Source organism: Myxine glutinosa, chromosome 4 (genome assembly GCF_964187855.1).
Source record: "Myxine glutinosa chromosome 4, kmMyxGlut1.1, whole genome shotgun sequence".
In the NCBI taxonomy this organism is placed as follows: Eukaryota; Metazoa; Chordata; class Myxini; order Myxiniformes; family Myxinidae; genus Myxine; species Myxine glutinosa.
Window position 1 is genome coordinate 117,956,592 of NC_136264.1, and position 24,103 is coordinate 117,980,694.

Below are 24,103 nucleotides of genomic sequence, written 5' to 3' on the forward strand. Positions count from 1 at the left end.
CCCTTGTATCAGAACCGGTCGGGCTCACTGGTATGTGGGTTCGGCTCGGGGATGAGCCTGGCGAAAGGAGGGGTGCAGTGTTGCAGTTCTGAAAGTATACATATTTGAGTAATAAAGGTTAAAGGTTCTGCCCCCATATTTAGTCCACGAGCAACACGTAAGTCACCTTAGAACGTTAGTTATTTCTTAGAATATGTGAGATAAGGCCATTTCCAATAGTTATCATCTGTGTTGTGTAAAACAAATAAGAGTAGGCCCCGTTCATTTTGCAGCCAACCCTCCAATCGACTCCATTGCACACTATCCAGTCTGCACCCCATGCCCCATTGCGCCCTTCCAGTCTGCACCCCATTGCCCCTCGCATTAGGATGCTCAAACCAGCCAAATGCCACGAGGTAAGGCCCGAAAAGGGGGCGGAGCGCGAGGTCGGGGGGTGTGGCCATGTCAAGCAGACATCAAGGGCGGAGCCGGTAAGACCCCAACAACCAACCAGGGCTGAGGCGACATCGCCTGACAGGGTGTGGCTAGAGGTTCTAGAGGGTTCGCTGGGCGTGGCAATAAAACCCTTTGCGCGAGGCCCCCACCTCAGTTATGAGACGGGAGAGACGCTTGCTGAGTTATGAGACGGGAGAGACGCTCGCTGAGTTATGAGGAGAGACGCGCTGTGACAAGTATTCAAGGACTCGCGCGCATACTGCAGTGGCAAAGGACTTGGACTTGGTTGGAGCGCATTGCATTGTTGTGCATGGTCGATTGGGAAAGGCGCTTTGGTGACATCATTGTGAAAGCATTGTGCAAGTGGCGCATTGTACCGAGCTATACCGGGAGCGCGTATAAAGGCGCCGGTACAACTATTACGTATGCCAGTATAATCGCCAGCTTACCGATCCCCCCCATATAATTGTCCGATCCGTGCCACCGACACGGGGTGATCTTGCCTGCCATCTACCATCGTCTTCATGGTTCGAGTCGGGGACCGGAGCGAGCTGTGAACGGGATCCTTGGGACCATCGCCTGACCATCTACAAACCACGTGTGAGTGAGTCTGAGAGTGTGACTGAGTGTGAATGGGCCCGTGTCCAGGGGATAAGTATAATACTGTATAAGGCTACCCTGTGTATCTGCTTCTTACTCTTCACTGTACATTGCTGCTCTTCTTCTTCCTCTTATTTGTACAAAGTGTGTAATAAATTACCTGTTCTTCCTGTTTTCCTCTTAATTCGACCGTCTTCATGATTTCTCCATTGGGCAAGGGTGGCACGATTAGGAACCGCTCAAATCGGGTTTAGTACCTGTTAACGGCCCGAATCGCGGCTCGCTATCGCTCGGCGTGTCCACTGAAACCGTGGTTCATGTGGGGTTATTTCCTTGCTTCACGGCCGGTGTTCGTAATTAGGTAATAAGAATTCGGCTTACAACCCGATTTAACACCGACCGGAAGGAACGTGATAGCCCTGGATCGCGTCGGCTAGTAAAAAGACAAGGGGATTAATCCCCCCTTGATAAGGGGGAGGCCGACGTTTTGAGATCTGCAACAATACATATATACACAAAGAATTAAGTTAAGCACCCCTACACAACGAATTAAGGTAAGCACCCCCTAATATATATTCTTTGTGTATATGTATACATTGGCATATATTCTAAGGCATGTGAGATCAAATAATGATTGGTATGACATTAGCAATTATCCATTGATGACATGCAGATGAGTGCACTCGTAGGGTTGAGTTGGGTTGAGTAGTGATCCGATCACGTGGGTCCTACACACGTTATTGACGCAAAGATCGCTAGAGGTCTTCTCAGAACAATGACTGTACGTTAGAAAACATAAACGTCATCCACACTGTCCGTGATGGACCTATAGCTCCATACTTAAATTGAGGTGAAAATATGCCTAAAATTCCCGAAAAATTTCACCTTAAATTATTCAGAATAAAATATTGAAAACGGCATGATTGTTATGTTTTTATGTGACCATAATATCACTTCTCCAGAAAATATAGCAATATCATGGGTATATTACACTGTTTTGACGACAACAAACTTGTAATGTGCGAGGTTGTAAAAAAAACGGGGGGGGTGCTTAACTTAATTCTTTGTGTATATATATATATATATATATATATATATAGTGGGGTATGCTTACACATTGAGTAAGGAATAACAATCCATGCTTCGTATGTATCGGTAAATAATCAATATAATCTTTATGATTATAGGCAAGCATTACGGAGATGTTGGTGGATATCAATTTAGATTTATTTAGTTGGTTTACGGTTTTTACATAAATTTTCATTGAGATTTTTATTTCACAGTTTACATTTACAGAGATTACAATTCTCCAATACTAGATTTCAATGATCAATTTGAGGTTTTTTTTATGGATGCCTCTACCGTTTTTTTTTCTTTTTCTTTTTTTTTCGACACTTTCTTTTTTTCATTTATGGACATTATTGTCATGTTTATTTCACATTTTACAGTTATAGAAATTACAATTTTCAAATGCTAGATATTGATAGAGATTTTTTTTTGTAGTTGCTGGTTTTTTTAGCGTACGCGTTTACAGTTTTTAACGTAAATTTATTCTATGGACATTTCTTTTTTTTTCATTTACCGACATTATTGTCATGTTTATTTCACATTTTACAGTTGTAGAAATTACAATTTTCAAATGCTAGATATTGAATGAGATTCCTTGTTGTTGCTGGGGTTTTTTACGTACGCGTTTACGTTTTTTTATGTACTTTTTCATTTACGGACACTTTGCGACGGTTCTGTGATTTTTCCCAGTGTACCAGCTTCGATGTCCATTGGCACACTAAATTTTAGGTTTCTACCACACCTGGGAGGCTGGAAGGTACTGAACATTAATAACAGTCAGTTAGCCAGTGATTAAATCAGTTAATGAATCAGTCAGTCAGTTAGTGGTTAGGAAGAGCTTTATATATTAGTATATTAGATACTAGCAGGAGTACCAGGCGTTGTCGGGCCGGGGGTGGGGGCGGGGTGAGGAGGGGGAGGAAGCAGGAGAGGGAGGGGTGAGGAAGGGAGTGGGGGGAGTGGAAGGGGGTTCATCACCTTTTCGTTGAATATATGCTGGTGAATGTGCCATTCATCACGTTTCTGAGTTAAGTGTGATACCGATCAGGAAGAAGAAGCCTTAATACTAACTTCGTACCCTTCCGGAATTGTTTGATATTTTTGTGTTCAAATGTCTGGTGATTGTTTTGTATTAATTTATGCGAATGTGTACTTGTATATAACTGTCATTAACTTAAAAAAAGGCTTCGGCACTATCGAGCGATTTATATTTTTTAATCCAAAAAAACGAACTTTTTTTTTTTTTTTTTGTTGCCTAAAACACTCCCAGGAGGCACTCACTGGTGAACCTCTGAAAGTTTGACGAAGATCCGTTCAGCCATCTCTGAGAAAAATGGCCACACGCAGACAGACACACAAACAAGACACACACAGACAGACCAACTCTTAATAGTAGACTAGCTGAATGCACCCGGCGTTGCCCGGGTTCTTTTTGAATGAATTTAATCTTCTGTACATAGGTCTGACGCTAGCCCAGTATCAGTTGGTGCTCAACGATACCTTGTTCTTTCTTCTGTCAGGCCCCACGAGAGAGAATTTTGAAAGCACGTGTTGCAATCAGTCAGATATTCCTATTAAGTGCATAACTTGTACTTCAAGAGATTTTTAAAGAAGAAGAAGATTTATTGCGAAATGGGCCCAGCCAGGCCGAGGCGGCCTCGACCGGCCTCGCCACCTAGCCTATAACCTTCCGTGTACTAGATACTAGCAGGAGCCATCTCCGTCCCGACATTTTTAGTTCTTTTTGAATGAATTTTCTACTGTAATTCAGCTTTTACTCGCGACCGTAGAAGATTGACGACCATAATTCAACTCAGCTTTTAATTGCGAAATAGGCCCAGCACGGCCGAGGTGGCCTCGACCGGCCTCGCCACCTTGCTTATAACCTTCCCGGGGCCCGTCCCGTCCCGACGAGTGGAGAAGAATGAAGAATGAAGAATGAACATGGCTACAGAACCAAACTATACCAGGAAGTAAAAAGTGGAAACTTAGAAGATGTTGGCTTGGGGGAGTTGATGGAGGTGTAAATTATCATGGTTTTGGATGAGCGATGATCTGAGATGGTGGTGAAGACCTGGAGGGAAGAATGAGATTAAAGAAAATGTGGAAGTTGGTTCCATGTGAAGCAGGAAAAAAAGAGGGATGAATGAGTGCAGTTGGGTTTGCATGTTGGGAGGGTATATTTAATGGGGTGAGGAGCAAGATTTGCTTCCAATACACGAACGAGCTTTTCACAAGAGGACTGAGCGCAGTTTGATGACTCGAGACGAGTTGCTTCGCCTGGTGGGCTTCATATCAGGGGGTCCATGATGTTTGAAATGAACATTCCGATCGTTGGATGCTACAACAACCCCACCAGGATCATCATGGCACTCACAATGTGGATCCATAACGATTGATATAAATATTGACAACTCGATGATGATCCGACCGATTCCACTGGAGAAGCCTGGTGTACCTCTGTGGAGGTTTACAGCACAGAGTGAAGACACGGTGTGCGAGGTGTGCGTCACCACGAGCTGCGAGGCTGATAAGAGGCGAACATGGAGCGATGATTACACAGCAGCCCCGGAGAGCAGCCGCATCTCCTCCACCCCTCTCTCCGCGAGCTTCGCTTGTTTTCCTTATATGGCCAAAGCTCTGGGCAAGGATCTTTCGTGCTGAAGTCATTATTACAGCAGGAGTTTGTCGAGGGTACAGAAAGACGGGGGATATTTACATGAGCTCGGACGCCTTGTGCACGTGACCTGAGACAAACTCGGACAACGAGGGGACATTCTGGGGACAGTGGAGCAAGAACTGCATGGATCATGTTTAACCCTTCGTACATGTAACGTTCACTCATTTCTGGGAAAATCTTGTCCAAGTGAGATTACATGTACATTCGTGCAATTCTACAAATCTCAGCCCTATCCACGCTCCATACAATTACAGCAATGACGTCATTAAGGTCTTGCATCCATCGTGGACTTCTGAAATATTTAATGATAATGAATGCCTAAGTTTGGCTGCCCTTCGTTTCCAAAGTCTTTCCTCTTGCCGGAATACCATACGAACGAAATGGGTGTGCGAGGGGGGGTGGGGGGGGGGTTGGAGTTCGGGCCCCTGCTGACGTCACCTCCACTCCTTTTAAAATGCGCAACCTGTTCCGGCAGCTTCTAGCTCGTTCTGGATCCAGGGTCTTGGGTGCGCGTGCGCTGCGGGCCAGGTGGATCCGATCGTCGCTCTGATAACGGGTGAGTTCAAAAGAACGATTGAAGGTAAACAATTGTTTCTTTTCGTTACGTAACGGGGATTTCCTTTCTTGTACTTTATACAAACGGTCCCGTGTCGGTGACAGGACACGAGTACTTAGTTGTTCCTGCAGCGCATTCTACCAGGTGGTAGTTAAGGAATACGGAGGTAGGGGGTGTGTTCGGGTCATACGTCATGAATTTCGTCTAATAATTAACTTTAAATGTGGTTAAAAACCACCACTTTAAATGTGGTTAAAAAAAAAAGTTTTGTACCTGAATTCTCAGACTGTTTTTCAAGCACTTTGCACGTTCTGACGACATCTATTTATTACGTGGGAAATGTGGCTGAGTTTTCGATTTCCCCGCCCTTTTAATACCTGGTCCTTGTACCTTTTGGGAATTTGTCTCGGCACAACTATTTTACACCAAACTACCGGCGTCTAGCCTCTGACTATTATTTAAGTTCAGTTTTATAACTTTTGATGTCCACATGCATGATAGAAACAAACTATGAATTGGTGCATGAAAGTATAATTCATTAAGTTCTTACTCGATGCAGTTCAAATATTTAGGCTTCAACATAACCGCCATCTTTCGTAATACGTCGTTCAATACGATTTTCCAACTTGTTGAAAACATTCTCCACTTAATGGTGAATAGTTGCTTACATTTCATTTGTGGCCGTCGCCCTAAATTCACCAAAGAATGTGGTTTTTGATGATTAAACAACATTTTTACATCCATACAAATAAAAGGCAAAAAATTCTCTTTTTCTCTCTCTTTATTTGTATGTGTTCTATGCATGGCCACATCTTTTAAGTTACAAACTCCAAATTTGGGGTACAAATACAACTTTGCGTGGGGGTAACATAGGCCATGTGGCCGCAGCCTCATGCGGGAGTGTGGGACGGGGCCAGGGGGTGTAAATTCTCTATGTAGATGTGTACCGTGTAGCGCCACCTGGTGGTGGTTGCAGAGTATTACAATCCTTTTTTAACTGGACAACAATGCTGTTAAAGTACTCCTCTCACGGGTAAATTTGTTTCCCTCCCCTGCCTCTTCCTCATCCTCCCCCCCCCCTCATCCTCCCCCCGCCCCCCTCATTCTCTCTGTCCCCCTCCTCCTTTCCCTCATCCCTGTCTCCCCTCCCCTCCCCCTTACACCCTTCCCCACACCTTACCCCTCCCTAACCCTCACCCGCCCCCTCCGCCCCCCCTTCCGCCCCCCCCCCCTTTGGGCAACGCCGGCTACATCAGCTCGTGGCTCATAAAATGTAGTCTAATTGAGACAGGTTAGGCGAACGAGGAGGCCAAGCCAATGTGCACATCTACCGATACACTTGTCTGGGAAGATATCATTTCAGAACCGTCACACATTAGAAAGTAATGTTCTCCATTGCCTTCGAAAAGAAGAATGGACCAATGATCTGTGACTCCCTGAGTGACTTCGATCTTTCGTGGGTCTCCTTAATGTTGCCAGACCTGTGGATTTTCTATCACCCGAATGCAGTAATTATGGTGGTTGGTTCACTTCACCACTGATGTAGAAGTTTCGCGATTTTTTTTTTTTTTTTTTTTTTACAAGTTGCCCAGAAATTGGTACACAATTTTTACACCCAGAATCGATTGTGTTGTCATTTCTGACGACCTTTCTATATAGTAATATCGCGGAAAAAATGATTAACGGAGAAAATGTGAAAAGAAATTACCTCCTTCTGACGGAGAAAGAGCCAATCATAGAGTAGAGATACATCATGTAATCATATCGGCCAATGAGTGGCCTTCCCAGTTAGCAGTTAAGGTTAGATTTAGGTTAGGGTTGCATGAGATTCATTCACATTTGACATTTATTTCGGTCAAAATTTTAGCTCACCTGGAACGAAGTTTAGGGGAGCTTATGCGATGGCGCGTCGTCCGTCCTTCAGTCCATCCGTAAACACTTGCAACTTCTTCTCCGAAACCGCTGAAGGGATTGTGACCAAACTTGGCACAAATGATATTTGTTGTGTTGTGACTAAAGTTTGTTCACGGCATTAAAAACAAATCGGGGTCTAAGGGGTCTATAGGGGGTCAAAGTGGATCCAGGTTTGCCCTCCCCTCCCAAAATAGGTATTTGCTTTCTTTTCAGAAACTACACATGAAATTCTGATGAAACTTCACCATAACCTTCATCACCCGTGATGTATCAATGTTTGTTCAAGGCATTAGAAAAATTTGGGTCTGAGGAGGTATACGGGGTTGGGGGAGGGGAGTTGTCTCCCAAAATAGGTATTTTGTTTGTTTTAAGCCTTATGATTATGTTCGATGATTGGGATGGGGGTGGGGAGGGTCATATCTCAAAAATGAGCCATTTGCCGCCGAAATGAATATAAAATGCGAATGAATTTCATCAAAAACAAGCGTTACGCCTAGGTCCCCCGTCGGGGAAGTGATGTGAGTTGACAAAGTGGGAGACGCAGAAAACATGCTATGATATGATATTTCGCTCACAAGGTTCAGACATACATGGAGGCGGGCATCTTGGATTTTGACGTGGCGATCCAATTTTCAATAGCGTTCTTCGTTATGCGTAGATACACCCACACACCAGATTAGAAGTTGGTACTTCGCTTATTTTTCAAGATATTTTGCTCACAAGGTTCAGACATATATATATATGGTGGCGGCCATCTTGGATTTTGACGTGGCGACCCAATTTTCAATAGCGTTCTTCGTTATGCGTAGATACACCCACACACCAGATTAGAAGTTGGTACTTCGCTTATTTTTCAAGATATTTTGCTCACAAGGTTCAGACATATATATATATGGTGGCGGCCATCTTGGATTTTGACGTGGCGACCCAATTTTCAATAGCGTTCTTCCTTATGCTTAGATACACCCACACACCAGATTAGAAGTTGGTACTTCGCTTATTTTTCAAGATATTTTGCTCACAAGGTTCAGACATATATATATATATGGTGGCGGCCATCTTGGATTTTGACGTGGCGACCCAATTTTCAATAGCGTTCTTCCTTATGCTTAGATACACCCACACACCAGATTAGAAGTTGGTACTTCGCTTATTTTTCAAGATATTCCGCTCACAAGGTTTTTTTTTTTTTTTTTTTTTTTTTTTTTTGTATACTGAATCGAGGCTCGTGAAAGAGCTAACATTTACTTCACAAACAAACAAGGTTCAGACATACATGGCGGTGGCTATCTTCGATTTTGACGTGGCGACCCAATTTTCAATAGGGTTCTTCCTTATGCCTAGATACACCCACACACCAGATTAGAAGTTGGTACTTCCCTTATTTTTCAAGATATTTTTCTCACAAGGTTCAGACATAGATATGGTGGCGGCCATCTTGGATTTTGACGTGGCGACCCAATTTTCAATAGCGTTCTTCCTTGTGCCGAGATACACCCACACACCAGATTAGAAGTTGGTACGTCGCTTATTTTTCAAGATATTCCGCTCACAAGGTTCAGACATACATGGCATCAGACATACATGGCGGCGGCCATCTTGGATTTTGACGTGGGTTGCACCCACACACCAAATTCGAATGCGGTCCTTCGCTTACGCACGCACGCACGCCCGCACGCACGGACGGACGGACACACGGACACACGGACGGAGGGGAAAACCAGTCCCCCTTTCGCTCCGCGGTGCGACGGGGGACAAAAACATCGGAAAAACCTAGGCTTGTTGTGAAAACGATTATGGGCAACTTGTAAAAAACATTACCGAAGTTTCCTTGTCAGAAAATATCAACTCTTCAAGAAACCCATGGGAATTGCGTATATCTATATTATAATAGCCGTAGATGATTCTGTCTGTCTGTCTGTCTATCTGTTGGGTGTCTGTCCGGGGTGTGGCTTACTCGGTTTGCAGAGTAGCTCCACCCATAGCTCCACCCATTCTGGGAGTGGCTATAAACAAATATCCACCATTTTATTAACTCGCATAGCTTTGAGTCCTGTTTTGTAGGCCCGTGGTGTCTTGCTCTCCCCCAGTTTTATTTCAAATCAAATTCGATAAATCATTTCATTTTTCACAGTCGCTAACATAGTTTTAGACTCGGTTGAAAAAAAACGGGAAGAAAATCCGATGAAAGTTGCCGTTTATAGAACGAAATGAATTCTCAAAGGCCTGTAACTTCAAGGCCATTGAGTCTCTCTCACGCCTTTATCTCCAATCTAACTCACCATATGATTTCATTTTTATCGATGGTTTTACTTTTAGACTCGGTGTCAGCAATAATTGAGAACAATCCACACACGCGGGAAAATGCAGAGATATATTTTTTAAAATCGCGTCATGGTGTATCATACACCGCCCAACATGACACCGCCGGCAATGTGTCGATATATATTAAAAATTCGCTTTTGCTTTTCCGTTATGATATACAGTATTACTATTTCGTTTGATGATAGTCGTCACAAAAACGTCAACAATGATGCCGACATATATTTCTTCGTTTTTATTTCATTCAACATATTAGCCGGAAGTAAAATATGTTTCAGGAAATTACCGAGAGATATTTCTTCGTTTTTTTTATTAGTTATGTGCGCATACACTTTAAATAGGTTTATTTGAAATCTTTAATTTTCCACAAACATTCCACACACGCGGGAAAATGCAGAGATATATTTTTTAAAATCGCGTCATGGTGTATCATACACCGCCCAACATGACACCGACGGCAATGTGTCGATATCTATTTTAAATTCGATATATCATTTCATTTTTCACAGTCGCAGACTCGGTTGAAAAAAAACGAGAAGAAAATCCGATGAAAGTTGCCGTTTATAGAACGAAATGAATTCTCAAATGCCTGTAACTTCAAGGCCATTGAGTCTCTCTCACGCCTTTATCTCCAATCTAACTCACCATATGATTTCATTTTTATCGATGGTTTTAGAGTCGGTGTCAGCAATAATTGAGAACATTCCACACACGCGGGAAAATGCAGATATATTTTTTAAAATCGCGTCATGGTGTATCATACACCGCCTAACATGACACCGACGGCAACGTGTCGATACATATTAAAAATTCGATATATCATTTCATTTTTCACAGTCGCTAACATAGTTTTCGACTCGGTTGAAAAAAAACGGGAAGGAAATCCAATGAAAGTTGCCGTTTATAGAACGAAATGAATTCTCAAACGCCTGTAACTTCAACTTCAAGGCCATTGAGTCTCTCTCACGCCTTTATCTCCAATCTAACTCACCATATGATTTCATTTTTATCGATGGTTTTGGACTCGGTGTCAGCAATAATTGAGAACATTCCACACACGCGGGAAAATGCAGAGATATATTTTTTAAAATCGCGTCATGGTGTATCATACACCGCCCAACATGACACCGACGGCAACGTGTCGATATATATTAAAAATTCGCTTTTGCTTTTCCGTTAAGATATATTACTTTTTCGTTTGATGACAGTCGTCACAAAAACGTCAACAATGATGCCGACATGTATTTCTTCGTTTTTATTTAATTCAACATTATTAGCCGGAAGTAAAATATGTTTCAGGAAATTACCGAGAGATATTTCTTCGTTTTTTAAAATTAGTTATGTGCGAATACACTTTAAATAGGTTTATTTGAAATCTTTAATTTTCCACAATATAATTTACTTGCCATTTATCATTTGATGATTACGAGACAAATTCCTCTTGAGGATCGTGACAATTCATGCGCTGCGTGGAAACTTCTATTTCCAAAATGAATGAGACGATCGATGAAGAACGCAGACTTGAACAGGATGCAGCAAGAAAACGAATGAGACGGGCGAACGAGTCCATCGACGAACGTCAATGCAAACTTGCGGGGTCACCCGTGGGAATCCCACGGGCATGGATGTGTGTGACATTTCGACATATTGAGTTTGATGCTGCACATTCATTTTACAAAATGGTTACTGGCAAGTCATCAGATCCAGAAATGGTGTAAAAACCACCGTTTAGAGGCCATTTTTCCCCGCAAAGCGGGGGTTGGCCTTTTCGGGGACCGTGGTAGTTGTTGTTTTTTTGTCCCCTTTTTGAAGCAATGTTTTACGGCCGGATGCCCTTCCTGACGCCAACCCTTTTTGCCGCCTTCAACGACAAACAGGGAATTACCAGTGAACTGGTACTCAATTAGCCGACCTCGGAAGGATGACAGGCTGAGTCAACCCCCCTGGCATTAATTCGGCGATCGACCGAGATTCGAACCCAGGATCCTAAGCCGGCACCCTAGCCGCTAGCCCAACACCAGAAATGGTGTCATGAACACAATTTATTTACGCACAAGCACAAAAGCAAGACGGGCCGATTTCCGATTCCGACGGGCCGACGGGCGAGACGGGCCGATTTCCGATTCCGACGGGCCGATTTGGAGCAAGAAAAAGAACGAGACGGGAGAAAAAGGAGAGAAACGAGACGGGGAAAGCCGATTGGAGAGGCGAGTGAGGCGCGATTGGAGAGGAGTGTGAGGCGCGATTGGAGAGGAGTGTGAGGCATGATTGGAGAGGAGTGTGAGGCGTGATTGGAGAGGAGTGTGAGGCACGATTGGAGAGGAGTGATTGGAGGGGAGTGTGAGGCACGATTGGAGAGGAGTGTGAGGCACGATTGGAGAGGAGTGTGAGGCGCGATTGGAGAGGAGTGTGAGGCGCGATTGGAGAGGAGTGTGAGGCGCGATTGGAGAGGAGTGTGAGGCGCGATTGGAGAGGCGTGTGAAGGATTGGAGAGGAGAGGAGTGTGAGGGATTGGAGAGGTGAGGGATTGGAAAGGAGAGGGATGTGAGGGTTTGGAGAGGAGAGGAGTGCTAGGTGGAGAGAGGAGAGTGTCAGGTGGAGACAGGAGAGTGTCAGGTGGAGACAGGAGAGTGTCAGGTGGAGAGGAGTGAGGGGTCACATATTATGTGAAATAAATAAATTGTGTTCATCACACCATTTCTGGATCTGATGACTTGCCAGTAACCATTTTGTAAAAATGAATGTGCAGCATATAACTCAATATGTCGAAATGTCACACACATCCATGCCCGTGGGATTCCCACGGGTGACCCCGCTAGTAACATTAATATTAAGAACAACCAAACTCGATGAATTATGCTATTATAGGCCATTTACAGTTTGTTTCTATCTTGTGTACATCAAATGTTCCAGAAGTTCAAGGTTGAAACAAGGACTTTATGGACACCCTGTACAATTCAGTATATAATGTTAGTACAAAGTAGAAATTAAAAAACATGTGCACTATCTCGAACGAATCGTAACATCGCGACCGAACACAATATATGGCACGAGTGGCTTAAATGGAAGAATTCCGCAACTTTAAACTCCTCAAAATATGAATCGAGCATTCTCGCCACACATTGTCAGCCCCTTTTCAGACCAATACTCTGTAGTCCTTTTTGTATGTTAAGGGTGCATATTTGTGTACATACATGTTTATATATACACATATAATGGAATTATGAAATCTTGAATGAGGTTAGAGCCATCTTGGGCATCTAACACACTGTGGCATTCTACTCAGTTTACCAATCTCTGCCTGTGGCATAGAAGGCCACCATCACTCCTGGATTTCTGACCTTCTCCACTTGTGCCGTCAACGTATTGTGGTCAAGAGATCCTTCTCTCTTCTCCACTTCCAGTGAAGGATGACTGGCCCCAAGGCACTGATTAAGGACTGGCCTTGTTCCTCGCTTCCATAAACAACCTCCAGAAAACTCCTTTTTTGCAGATGACTCGCCATTGTGTTGTACATTACCCCCGTCCAACTGACAGACAGACAGCAGGTGCATCCTCTCTGTTTATCTCTAAATTATTAAATCGTCTTCTGATTAATTTAAACATTTCCTTCAATCCTTGAAAATCCCAGTGGCTCAACTTGTCGCTCTGAAAGGATTGTCAAATGAACCACACCCAATTAAAGCTACAAACTGGGAACTGTCCGTCATTCCAAGTCTTTTCTTTTAAAATTGCAGTTATACTCTACAAAGCCTTTGTCTGTCGTTCGATGGAGTACTATTCTTCCATGAATGAGTTTATGCCCCACATCACATTGGCCTCTCCTCTATTCTGTGACATCTGCAGCTCTCAACATTATTTTCATCTCACGGTATGATACCGAAGTGCAACGTCTGTTGCGCTCATCACAGACGAGTCTGTGGCCCTGTTTTGTTGTTGTTGCTGCTGTTTTTTCCTTATAAACCGGCTCGTCGCTGGTCTAGCTCCAGCTGTTCTGTCCTCCATCCAACCATATATCCTCCAGTAACGCCCTCTTGGTTAAATTCCAAAAATCCTGCAGACTTTTTGTCGCCACTCAAAGGAGTTTTCACTTTTCCGCTAGTTGTAAGGACCACCGTCCTCAGACTTTTCAATCCCACTCTTTCCTCCAGGGCTTCAATCCAGTGGTGCAGTACTACTTTCGGGTCACTTCCATTTCCTACACCCCAATCTTTATTTACGCCAATTAATCCTACCTATCCTAAACAATCCTTCTTACTTGCGGTTTACTGCATGTTTCCTCCTCTCTCTGCTTGTTCATTCTCTTGCTAATCATGTCTAACTGTGGCCTCACTGTCAGTTTTTCCTGCCCCTCCCCGCCCCCAGAGTTACCCCCACAGTCACTCTTGTAATTGTATATAAAACGTATCCTTGGATTTTAGATAAGGGTTAAGCAAATATATACTCTATGTGTGTGCAGGTAAACATTAATAAGTGTAGATGTCGGGGGTGGATCCAGGAATTTGAAGATGGGAGGAAGGGAGGGGAGGGGGGAGGATTGCAGCAGCTCATAAAATCGAATGAAGGGTAGTGGGGGGGGGAGGGGGGGGGGTTCTGAAGGGTAGGGGTACTACCCCAGGAATTGTTTTAAAACATTGATTGTCGGAAACGGCATTTCCTGCATTCTTGGACGTTTCTGCAGTTTCTTGCATTCTTCCCATGCCCAACATTTCAGCAGATTCACCATGACTAAGGGGTCAAAGAGGCGAACTAGTGAGCAGACTGACGCAGCCGTTCCTTAGCCATAATAAGAATGACTGCGCTGTGGTCACATGACAACCTGCGACAAAATCCAGTCACAGGCAGATTGGGAAACGCATTTAATGCGGTATTAAAATATTAACAGCACAATTGGGAAAAACACATGTAATGCACTATTAAAATATGAACAGCATGATTGGGAAACACACATTCAATGCGGTATTAAAATATGAACAGCACAATTGGGAAACGCATTTAATGCGGTATTAAAATATGAACAGCATGATTGGGAAACGCATTTAATGCGGTATTAAAATATGAACAGCACAATTGGGGAACACACATTTAATGTGCCATTAAAATATGAACAGCACAATTGGGAAACACACATGTAATGCACTATTAAAATATGAACAGCATGATTGGGAAACACTTTTAATGCGGTATTAAAATATGAAGAGCAGGATTGGGAAACACATTTAATGTGGTATTAAAATATGAACAGCACAATTGGGAAACACACATTTAATGTGCCATTAAAATATGAACAGCACAATTGGGAAACACACATTTAATGCACCATTAAAATATGAATGACATGATTGGGAAACACACATTTAATGCACTCTTAAAATATGAAGAGCATGATTGGGAAACACACATTTAATGCACCATTAAAATATGAATAGCATGATTGGGAAACACACATTTAATGCACCATTAAAATATGAATAGCATGATTGGGAAACACACATGTAATGCACTATTAAAATATGAATAGCATGATTTGGAAACGCATTTAATGTGCCAATAAAATATGAACAGCATGATTGGGAAACACACATTTAATGCGCCATTAAAATATGAACAGCATGATTGGGAAACGCACATTTAATGCACTCTTAAAATATGAATAGCATGATTGGGAAACACACATTTAATGCACTCTTAAAATATGAATAGCATGATTGGGAAACACACATTCAATGCGCCATTAAAATATGAATAGCATGATTGGGAAACACACATTTAATGCTGCATTAAAATATGAACAGCATGATCGGGTAACACACATTTAATGCACTTTTTTTCCTTTTTTTCCTTTTTTTAATACAAGATCTAGGCTCGTGAAAGAGCTAACATTAATCGCACAAAAAGTCAAACCGACACATAAAACACAAAATAAGGGGAGCGGTAGACAAGATGGGGAGAGAGGGGGAAGGACACAAACACAACATTTGAGAGCAGGGACATCGAGAGAACTGTGGGAGGGAGAGGGCTTGGGGGGAGGTGGGAGAGGTATAAAATATATGGACACTACAAGGACTTCCAGGAAAGAAGTTGGAATTTCAAAAAAGTGTATCTGGGGTGAATTAGCGGGGGTAGAAAAGATCAAGGTTTTGGATGGGGGAAGATAAGAGATGGTGGTGACCAGCTGTTTTAAAGACCTGGAGGGAGGAGTGGGATTGAAGGGAGTGGGGGAGATTGGTCCAGAGGCAGGAGAAAAGGGAATGAAAGAGTGAAGGTGAGCAGAGAGCCTAGATTTTGGCAGTTTAACCATAAGAGGGTTGCTTGCAGATCTTGTGCGACCTGCAGGAATATTTGGGGGACAGAGCACAGAGAAAGCTGGGGGAGCAAGGCCGGAGAGGAGTCGGTAGAAGTCAGAAAGACCACCAACCTGCCTGCGGTGAGTGAGTGAAAGGCCCTGGAGTTAGCTTCATCGCAGGAGATTCCAATGATTCTGAAAGCTTTGGTTTCAACAGCGTGAAGCTGAGCTAGGTGTGAGGCAAGAGCACCGGTCCAGAGGGGTGAACAGTATTCCATTGAGCTGCGGATGAAAGCCTTGTATGTGGTGAGGAGCTCAGGTGTGCCAAGGAAGGACTTCGCACGACGGAGAATGCCCAGTCGGCGACTGGCTTTGGCGGCCAGCTTGGAAATGTGGTTTTCCCAAGAAAGATCATGGCAGATAGTGAGACCCAAATGCTTGAGCGATAGATCTTCTTGGAGAGGATTGTTGAGAAAGTAGATGGGATGGTTTTCCAGTCAGTCTTTTCGGAGAGACATAGTAAGAATGGGAAATCTTACTTACGCCATTAAAATATGAATAGCATGATTGGGAAACACACATTTAATGCGCTGGTAAAATATGAACAGCACGATTGGGAAACGCACATTTAATGCGGTATTAAAATATGAACAGCATGATTGGGAAACACACATTTAATGCGGTATTTAAATATGAACAGCACGATTGGGACACGCACATGTAATGCACTATTAAAATATGGACAGCATGATTGGGAAACACACATTTAATGCGGCGTTAAAATGTGAATAGCATGATTGGGAAACATTTAATGTGCTATTAAAAAATTAACTCAGCACCTCTCACCTTGTGTGTATCCGGTAAACACACATAATTGACTCGCACATGAAGAGAATGTTGAATGGTGCACACCACTCTGAATCTGCCACTGGACTGCATCCAATATCACAGCAAATGTTATAAATTATCATCGAAAATTCAAAGGGGAAGGGGGAGGTGCACACTCCTTGCACCTTACCACCCCCCTCCCTGCACCTTACCACCCCCTCCCTTCCTACTCCACCTCTCCTCTCTCCATACTCCTCTCCCTCCCTCCCTACCCCTCTCCCTCCCTCCCTACCCCTCCCCCTCCCTCCCTACCCCTCCCCCACCCACCCCACCCCTCCCCCTCCCTCCCCACCCCTCCCCCTTCCTTTGGATCTGTTTAATCAAACGGATATGCACTTTGGTTAAATGGCAAGGCTCGAGCATTCCATAGATATGGTGGTGGTTCGTGTGCAGCCCGTGCCTGCCGTTCCATCATTTTCTGGAAACGCCACTGTGCCGCTGATGCAGTGCCTCCCATTTATCAGTAAGCTGTTACTCATTTTGCCAACCTCGGAAAGATGACAGCCTGAGTCAACCCACCCGGTCGGTGTTAATTCAACGGCATGACGGGCTCAAACTCAGGACCCGAAGATCTCAAGCCAACCACCTTAACGGTTAAGCCAACACCAGGCTTCCAGGGTATAGGTATGTACGAAACAAAATGTCTCCATATAAGTAAAAACAGGTACCCTTTCACTCAAGGTATAGGGAGGGCATCTACAGCCACACGCAGTGTGGAATGTACTGCTTTTACTAATATGTAGCAGGGGAGGTGTAAATAACTTTTTTGAATAAACCAGCGAAAAAAATTAATAACCTCGTTCTGTAAACCCACAATGCTGTTTTTTGTGCTGAAAAAGAGGTAATTTTGCATGATCCTTCGATGAGCCTCCACATTGCACGCAGATTAAAGGATAAATAATGATAGTAACTTGATGACGCAACACATAAGCATGTTGCTGCTGACAAAAGTTCAGCCAGAGCTCCATGATCGATGAGGTCTCGGAGGATGTAGCTTGCCTTTTTGGCAGGGCACGACCCAACCTGTGAGGCACAACCCACGGTATCCGTGCTTGACTTGCAAGAAAGTGATTTGTGTGATTAAAAGGTAATGGGATAAATTGGACAAAGTACAATGGACAAACACACATGCCATATATACATATGGGACTCAAACTTTAATTCCATGCATCATTAACCAGGGGTTCAGATTGGAATCTTCAGAGGACCAACTCCAAAACTTTTGTTTTTCCAACCCTGAGCAGAGAACAGTGTGTATCGTTATCATGATTTTAAATCCTGGTGTTGCGTTAACGGTTAAGGTGGCTGGCTGGCTTAAATTATTAGGGTCTTAATTTTGACCCCCATTGTGCCGTTGAATAACACCAGGTGGGTTGACTCAGCCTGTCATCCTTCCGATGTCGGCAAAATGAGTAGCAGCTGACTAGTAATAGGGGACACTGCATGAGTGGCACAGTGGTGCTTCCAGAAAATGATGCAACCAGCAGCAGGCACATTCTACATACGAAATGATCATGATTTTGCAGGGTATTAAAATAGTTTGTCTCTCCTTGGTATCTCCTCTCTCCTCTCTCCCCTCTCCTTGTCTTGTACTCACGTGATCCTCACTAACCCCTATTATCTCTTTTAACCCAGACGAAGGAAGGGAAGTCAGAAAATGAAAATAAAAGATCTTTTTGGGGTTTTTTCTTTTTTAAACTCCGCTGTGTATGTCTTAGTTTGCTGTGTACCCTTTCCTTGTGTTTATGTAGATCAAAGATTGAGACATTCAGACGGTGTGCTTTCGGTTTTACACGTTCGAGAGGGAGAAAAGAAAAGGTTCTCGAAATAAAAGGGGGGGGGGGGGGGGGGAAGGGTTGAAGAAAAAGGTCCAAAAAAAAAAAAGACCAAGGGCAGGTCCAAAAGGTGTGCTTAGTTTATTTCCTGAAGACGATCAAAATACATTCTATCCGCTGCCATCTGCAGGTAAGCAATCAACTCCAAATGGGCCTAAATTTACTATGAAGCTATGACGTTAATAAATAAATAAATATTTAATTAGAAAATATTAATAAAATATTAATTAATAAAATAATAATAAATAAATTGATTATATAAATATACTAGCAGAAGTACCCGGCATTGCCGGGTGGGGGAGGGGAGGGGAGGGGGAAGATGAGGGGAGGGGAACGGGGGGGAGGGGAGGACAGGGGGGGGTGGGGGAGGGGAGGGGAGGGGGAAGATGAGGGGAGGGGAACGGGGGGGAGGGGAGGACAGGGGGGGGTGGGGAGGAGGGGAGGGGAACGGGGGGGGAGGGGAGGACAGGGGGGGGTGGGGAGGAGAGGAGGGGAGAAGAGGGGGGGGGGAAGTACCCGGCATTCCGTGTATATAACGTGAGGGGGGAGGGGGAGGGAGGGAGGGGGGGAGGGGAGAAGAGGGGGAGGGGGAGGGATGGGAGAGGAGAGGGGTGGGAGGGGGAGGGGGAGGGGAAGGGGAAGGGGTTAGGGTAGGGGGGGAGATTAATAAATGAAATAAATAATATATAAATATAAAATAAATAAATCTATGTATGAAAATTGTGACTATCCAAAAGCAAAATTGGTTATTCACATATTGTCCGAAGAGCCACCAGAGGGCGTCATTGTCCGACGGCAGATTGGTCATGCTGACCATTCACCTTGAGGGCATATTTATGACCATTCACCTTGAGGGCGCCGTTATGATCCTGAGACAATCTGTCGAGGATTACAGCATGACGCTCTCGGGGCACAACTCGTACCGGAGTCCTGCGCATTGTGCTGTGTATGCTCGTGGGGCGCCGTGCTGTGTGCATCGGGGCTGATATAACTTGTAAAAGAAAGAGCGTTGCATTTCCCAGCGCTCACTGATCTCCCGCCCCGCCCGTTTCCTCCCCTCCCTCCCATGGCCCTGCCCAGGCGTATAAAAGAGCGAGGCCATGAGCAGTGCCCGAGCCTGCTCCGCGGGCGACTCGCAGCCCCAAGGGCAGCAGCACCATCAGCAACGTGGCGGTTCGAGTCCCGTTCCCAACGCCAGCAACGCCACGGGAGAGGCTGCCGAGATGCCCGCCACCGAGAAGGACCTCGCGGACGACGCGCCCTGGAAAAAGATCCAGCAGAACACGTTCACCCGCTGGTGCAACGAGCACCTCAAATGTGTCAACAAGCGCATCCACAACCTGCAGAAGGATTTCTCGGACGGACTTCGCCTCATCGGATTGCTCGAGGTGTTGAGTCAGAAGAAGATGTACCGCAAGTACCACGGGAGACCCACGTTTCGCCAGATGCAGCTGGAGAACGTGTCCGTCGCACTGGAGTTTCTCGACCGCGAGAGCATCCGCCTTGTGTCCATCGGTGAGTGATTTGGCGGGAAGGGGACCGGAAGGGGGCACGTGGCCTGGGCTGGGCCGAGCTGCGATCGATGGCTGTAATGAACTGATGTTTAAACGGTGCAAAGAGGGTCGTGCAATGGTAGAAAGAAGCATGCATGGAAATTGCCAAGATGTTGCTTGTGATAAAGATCGATGAGGATGGAGACTGTTTAAACTTTTTTGTGAATTCGACTTTGAGTTCCAAACTTTGGGGGATTGTTGTTGCTGGACCGTTGAGGGTCTTGTTGAAGGTATAAATGTGGTGATTCCTATTGAATCTTGGTCTCTCCCACCCTCCCCTCTATCCCATGCTTTATTTTGGCAACTTTACTCTTTTTGAACTTTAAATTCGTGTTCATGGTATTTTCAGTATTAAAGACTTGCAGGTTGTCAAAACTATATTCAGAGTTTCAAAAAAAATAATTAAAGGTAGCCCATTTGGTCAACCTTACCTGAAGTTGTGTCCACATTCCAAGCAAATATCGATTGCCTTGATCTGTGGTTTGCATCTACCATATGTCAAGGTATCTACCATATGTCAAGGTATCTCTACCATATGTCAAGGTATCTCTACCATATGTCAAGGTATCTCTACCATATGTCAAGGTATCTCTACCATATGTCAAGGTATCTCTACCATATGTCAAGGTATCTCTACCATATGTCAAGGTATCTCTACCATATGTCAAGGTATCTCTACCATATGTCAAGGTATCTCTACCATATGTCAAGGTATCTCTACCATATGTCAAGGTATCTCTACCATATGTCAAGGTATCTCTACCATATGTCAAGGTATCTCTACCATATGTCAAGGTATCTCTACCATATGTCAAGGTATCTCTACCATATGTCAAGGTATCTCTACCATATGTCAAGGTATCTCTACCATATGTCAAGGTATCTCTACCATATGTCAAGGTATCTCTACCATATGTCAAGGTATCTCTACCATTTGTCAAGGTATCTCTACCATTTGTCAAGGTATCTCTACCATTTGTCAAGGTATCTCTACCATTTGTCAAGGTATCTCTACCATTTGTCAAGGTATCTCTACCATTTGTCAAGGTATCTCTACCATTTGTCAAGGTATCTCTACCATATGTCAAGGTATCTCTACCATTTGTCAAGGTATCTCTACCATATGTCAAGGTATCTCTACCATTTGTCAAGGTATCTCTACCATTTGTCAAGGTATCTCTACCATTTGTCAAGGTATCTCTACCATTTGTCAAGGTATCTCTACCATTTGTCAAGGTATCTCTAACATATATCATAGTGTATTTGCCTAACACGTTATTTTTGTCCCCAGCCCAAAGTTAACATGTACATACCGTTTCATTTTTTCGCAAGGTCAATGTGAAGATGGCTGTGAGGTCTACTTTTGTGAAAATATACTGTAGAATGTGTCATCTTCCCATAATTGCAGATTGGGCATTTCTTCAAATCTAGCATACCTCATGATGCAGCACTTGCTGGCACAACACCTGATGGGAGCTTCATGTCTTTAAAAATAAATAAATAAATAAAACGGGCAGTGGGACTCAGATGGGTCAAAAAAATGGATCAACATATTACAAGTGATGCCCCAAGATTGATATGGATTGTTTTGGCTGCGGTGGCCAATATGGAGAGTAAGTAGGAGGGGGGGGGGGGGGCATAAGGTGGAGATGGCAATGTGTGGAGGATGGATGAGGGTCACTCAAGTTGAGCAGGTGAGGTGAATGTACAAAGGAAGAGATATGGAAGGACTTTATCGAAGAGGTTAACCTGTGAGTTGAGGTGAGTGATACACTTGCTATACAATTATGGAAAGCAAAAATGTTGTGACCCAAGGAAAGAAGATTGAAAAGAAGAAGCTACGAAATAAGCGATTTTAAAGCCACACCAAAGGTTTACTGGCTTGCGTTTTCAGGTATATTACAAAGGAGTATTCTTTGTTCGAGATGTTTATCAGGAATTTAACTGAAACAGGCCAAGCAGTGTTGAGGACTTGTTTTGTGTGAATTCCATGAGGATAAACCTCAGAACCAATCTAAATGGGTCTCAAATCGTAATGTGGCGTTTGATTGGTAACATGTTTACCTGTGCCACCGAAGGAGGATGGAGGTTATGTTTTTTGCCCTGTCTGTTTGCTTGTTTGTCAGCAGGATATTTCAAAATGTTGTGAACGGATTCATATTAAATTTTGTGGAGAGGGGTGCGTGACTAGGGATTGATTCGATTTTGGTGAAGATCCGAATCCAGATCTGAGACTTCACCATTCAATGATAGAGCTAAAACCGACATATAGCACGATATCTCAGTTATGGACGGACTCAGCCAAATCTTGAAGGACAATTTGGATGTGTCGAGGACAAATATTTTGGTAAAGATCCGAATCTGGATCCGGTTGTGATGATTTTTTAAAAATCTTTGTGATTCTTCACCATTGAGAGATGGGGCCAAAAACGACAAATACCACAATGTCACAAAAGGTTGTGGATGAGTTATGACAAAACTAGGTAGATGAGTTTAATGGACGACTATAACAAGCCGATTCGATTTTGGCTCATGGCCGGATCCAGATCTGGCCTATCAGTGGATACAAAACGTGAACTGGTCAGCCTGGTGGGTGTAAACGTTCTACCGAGTGTCGTTCTAGTTACACTCGCCAGAAGAGAGGGTATTGCATTTGTGTCCGCTTGTTTGTCTGTCAATCGTCTACAGGTCACAATTTAAAGCCGATCCTTATGAAACTTCACTAAATGTTGTCATAAAGAAGAGGCCTATTAATTTTTAGGCCAAAAGGTCAACAGGTCAACATAGGCCAATTGACCTTTGGGTCAATAACCTTGTCAACTTTCTAAAATCCACCACTTAAATCTGATAGACTTCAAATTTGAAGAGGATTTGCACATCAGGTCACTTAATTCAACCCCAAATAATTTTTCAGGTCAGCCCCGGCCAAAGGTCAACAACTTAGGTGAAGTTTCTAAAATCCTAAATTTTCATCCGATTGACTTGAAATTTTAACAGGATTTGCATATCAGATCACTGAACTCAACCATCAATTATTTTTGAGGTCAACATAGACCAAAGGTCAATTACTTATTTTAGGGGTTTCACAAGTATTGTGCTATGCACAACATATTTCTTGTTTTTACTTTGACAAGAAGCAAATGCTCAGCCAGCCACATCTTTCTACTGTGGAAATAAACATGCTCTCATCTGTGGAACTGACTCCTTATATCTGTTATGTGTCCCTCCCTCCAATCCATCAACAGTGCTGCCCATTGTCACTTAGTGCTTTCTCCCAAACCCACCCTTGCTCTCTTCTACGGACCCTGACTCCCTCCCTTCCACTCCTTTCCTTTCTGCCAATGATCCACTCGTGTGATGTTTGTTTCCCTCCTCCACTTTGGTCCTCTGTTGATGTGTGAATCTGAGATGATCAGAAAGTCATCCAAATCTTTAATTGTGCAGAGGTGCACCCCTTCCTCTCAGGTACTTTTCTAAGTATTGTTGGCTTCTTTTCGAAGCTTTGTGAGCCTTTTTAGATCACAATCCTTATCTGGCACTCACGATATATGTTCCCTGCCCCAATGAGTGCTGTCGCTAGAAGTGTCTGCAGGTGGATTACATCATTTTGAAAGTCTCGTATTCTTGGATAGGTTTAAGAATATTTAAAGTTTGAAGACTGGCGGTGTGAAAATCATGTAATGAAGTATGAAATCGTTAGAAGTTGGTTAATAAGATGAAATTGTATTACAATTTCTGTACTTTCTGGACTATTACTTTCTGTCTTCTCCCGACTCCTCTCCGGCCTTGCTCCCCCAGCTCTATCTGTGCTCTGTCCCCCAAATATTCCTACAGGTCGCACAAGATCTGCCAGCAACCCTCTTATGGTTAAACTGCCAAAATCAAGGCTCTCTGCTCACCTTCACTTTCATTCCTCTTTTCTCCCACCTCTGGAACAAACTCCCACACTCCCTTCAATCTCACTCC

General features: G+C 43.8%; 1 protein-coding gene across 4 annotated transcripts in view; it reads left to right on the top strand.

Moving 5' to 3' along the window:
• The first annotated feature begins 5,239 nt into the window (after positions 1–5,239).
• LOC137425121 (filamin-C) overlaps positions 5,240–24,103 on the top strand; it is a 182,622-nt gene continuing 163,758 nt past the window's right edge. For all 4 annotated transcript variants that reach the window (XM_068113228.2, XM_068113230.2, XM_068113229.2 and 1 more), the window contains exons 1-2: positions 5,240–5,339; positions 19,665–20,099. In XM_068113228.2, the coding sequence (XP_067969329.2) occupies positions 19,685–20,099 (415 nt within the window). In that variant the 5' untranslated portion in view covers positions 5,240–5,339; positions 19,665–19,684. The remainder of the gene's footprint in view (positions 5,340–19,664; positions 20,100–24,103) is intronic.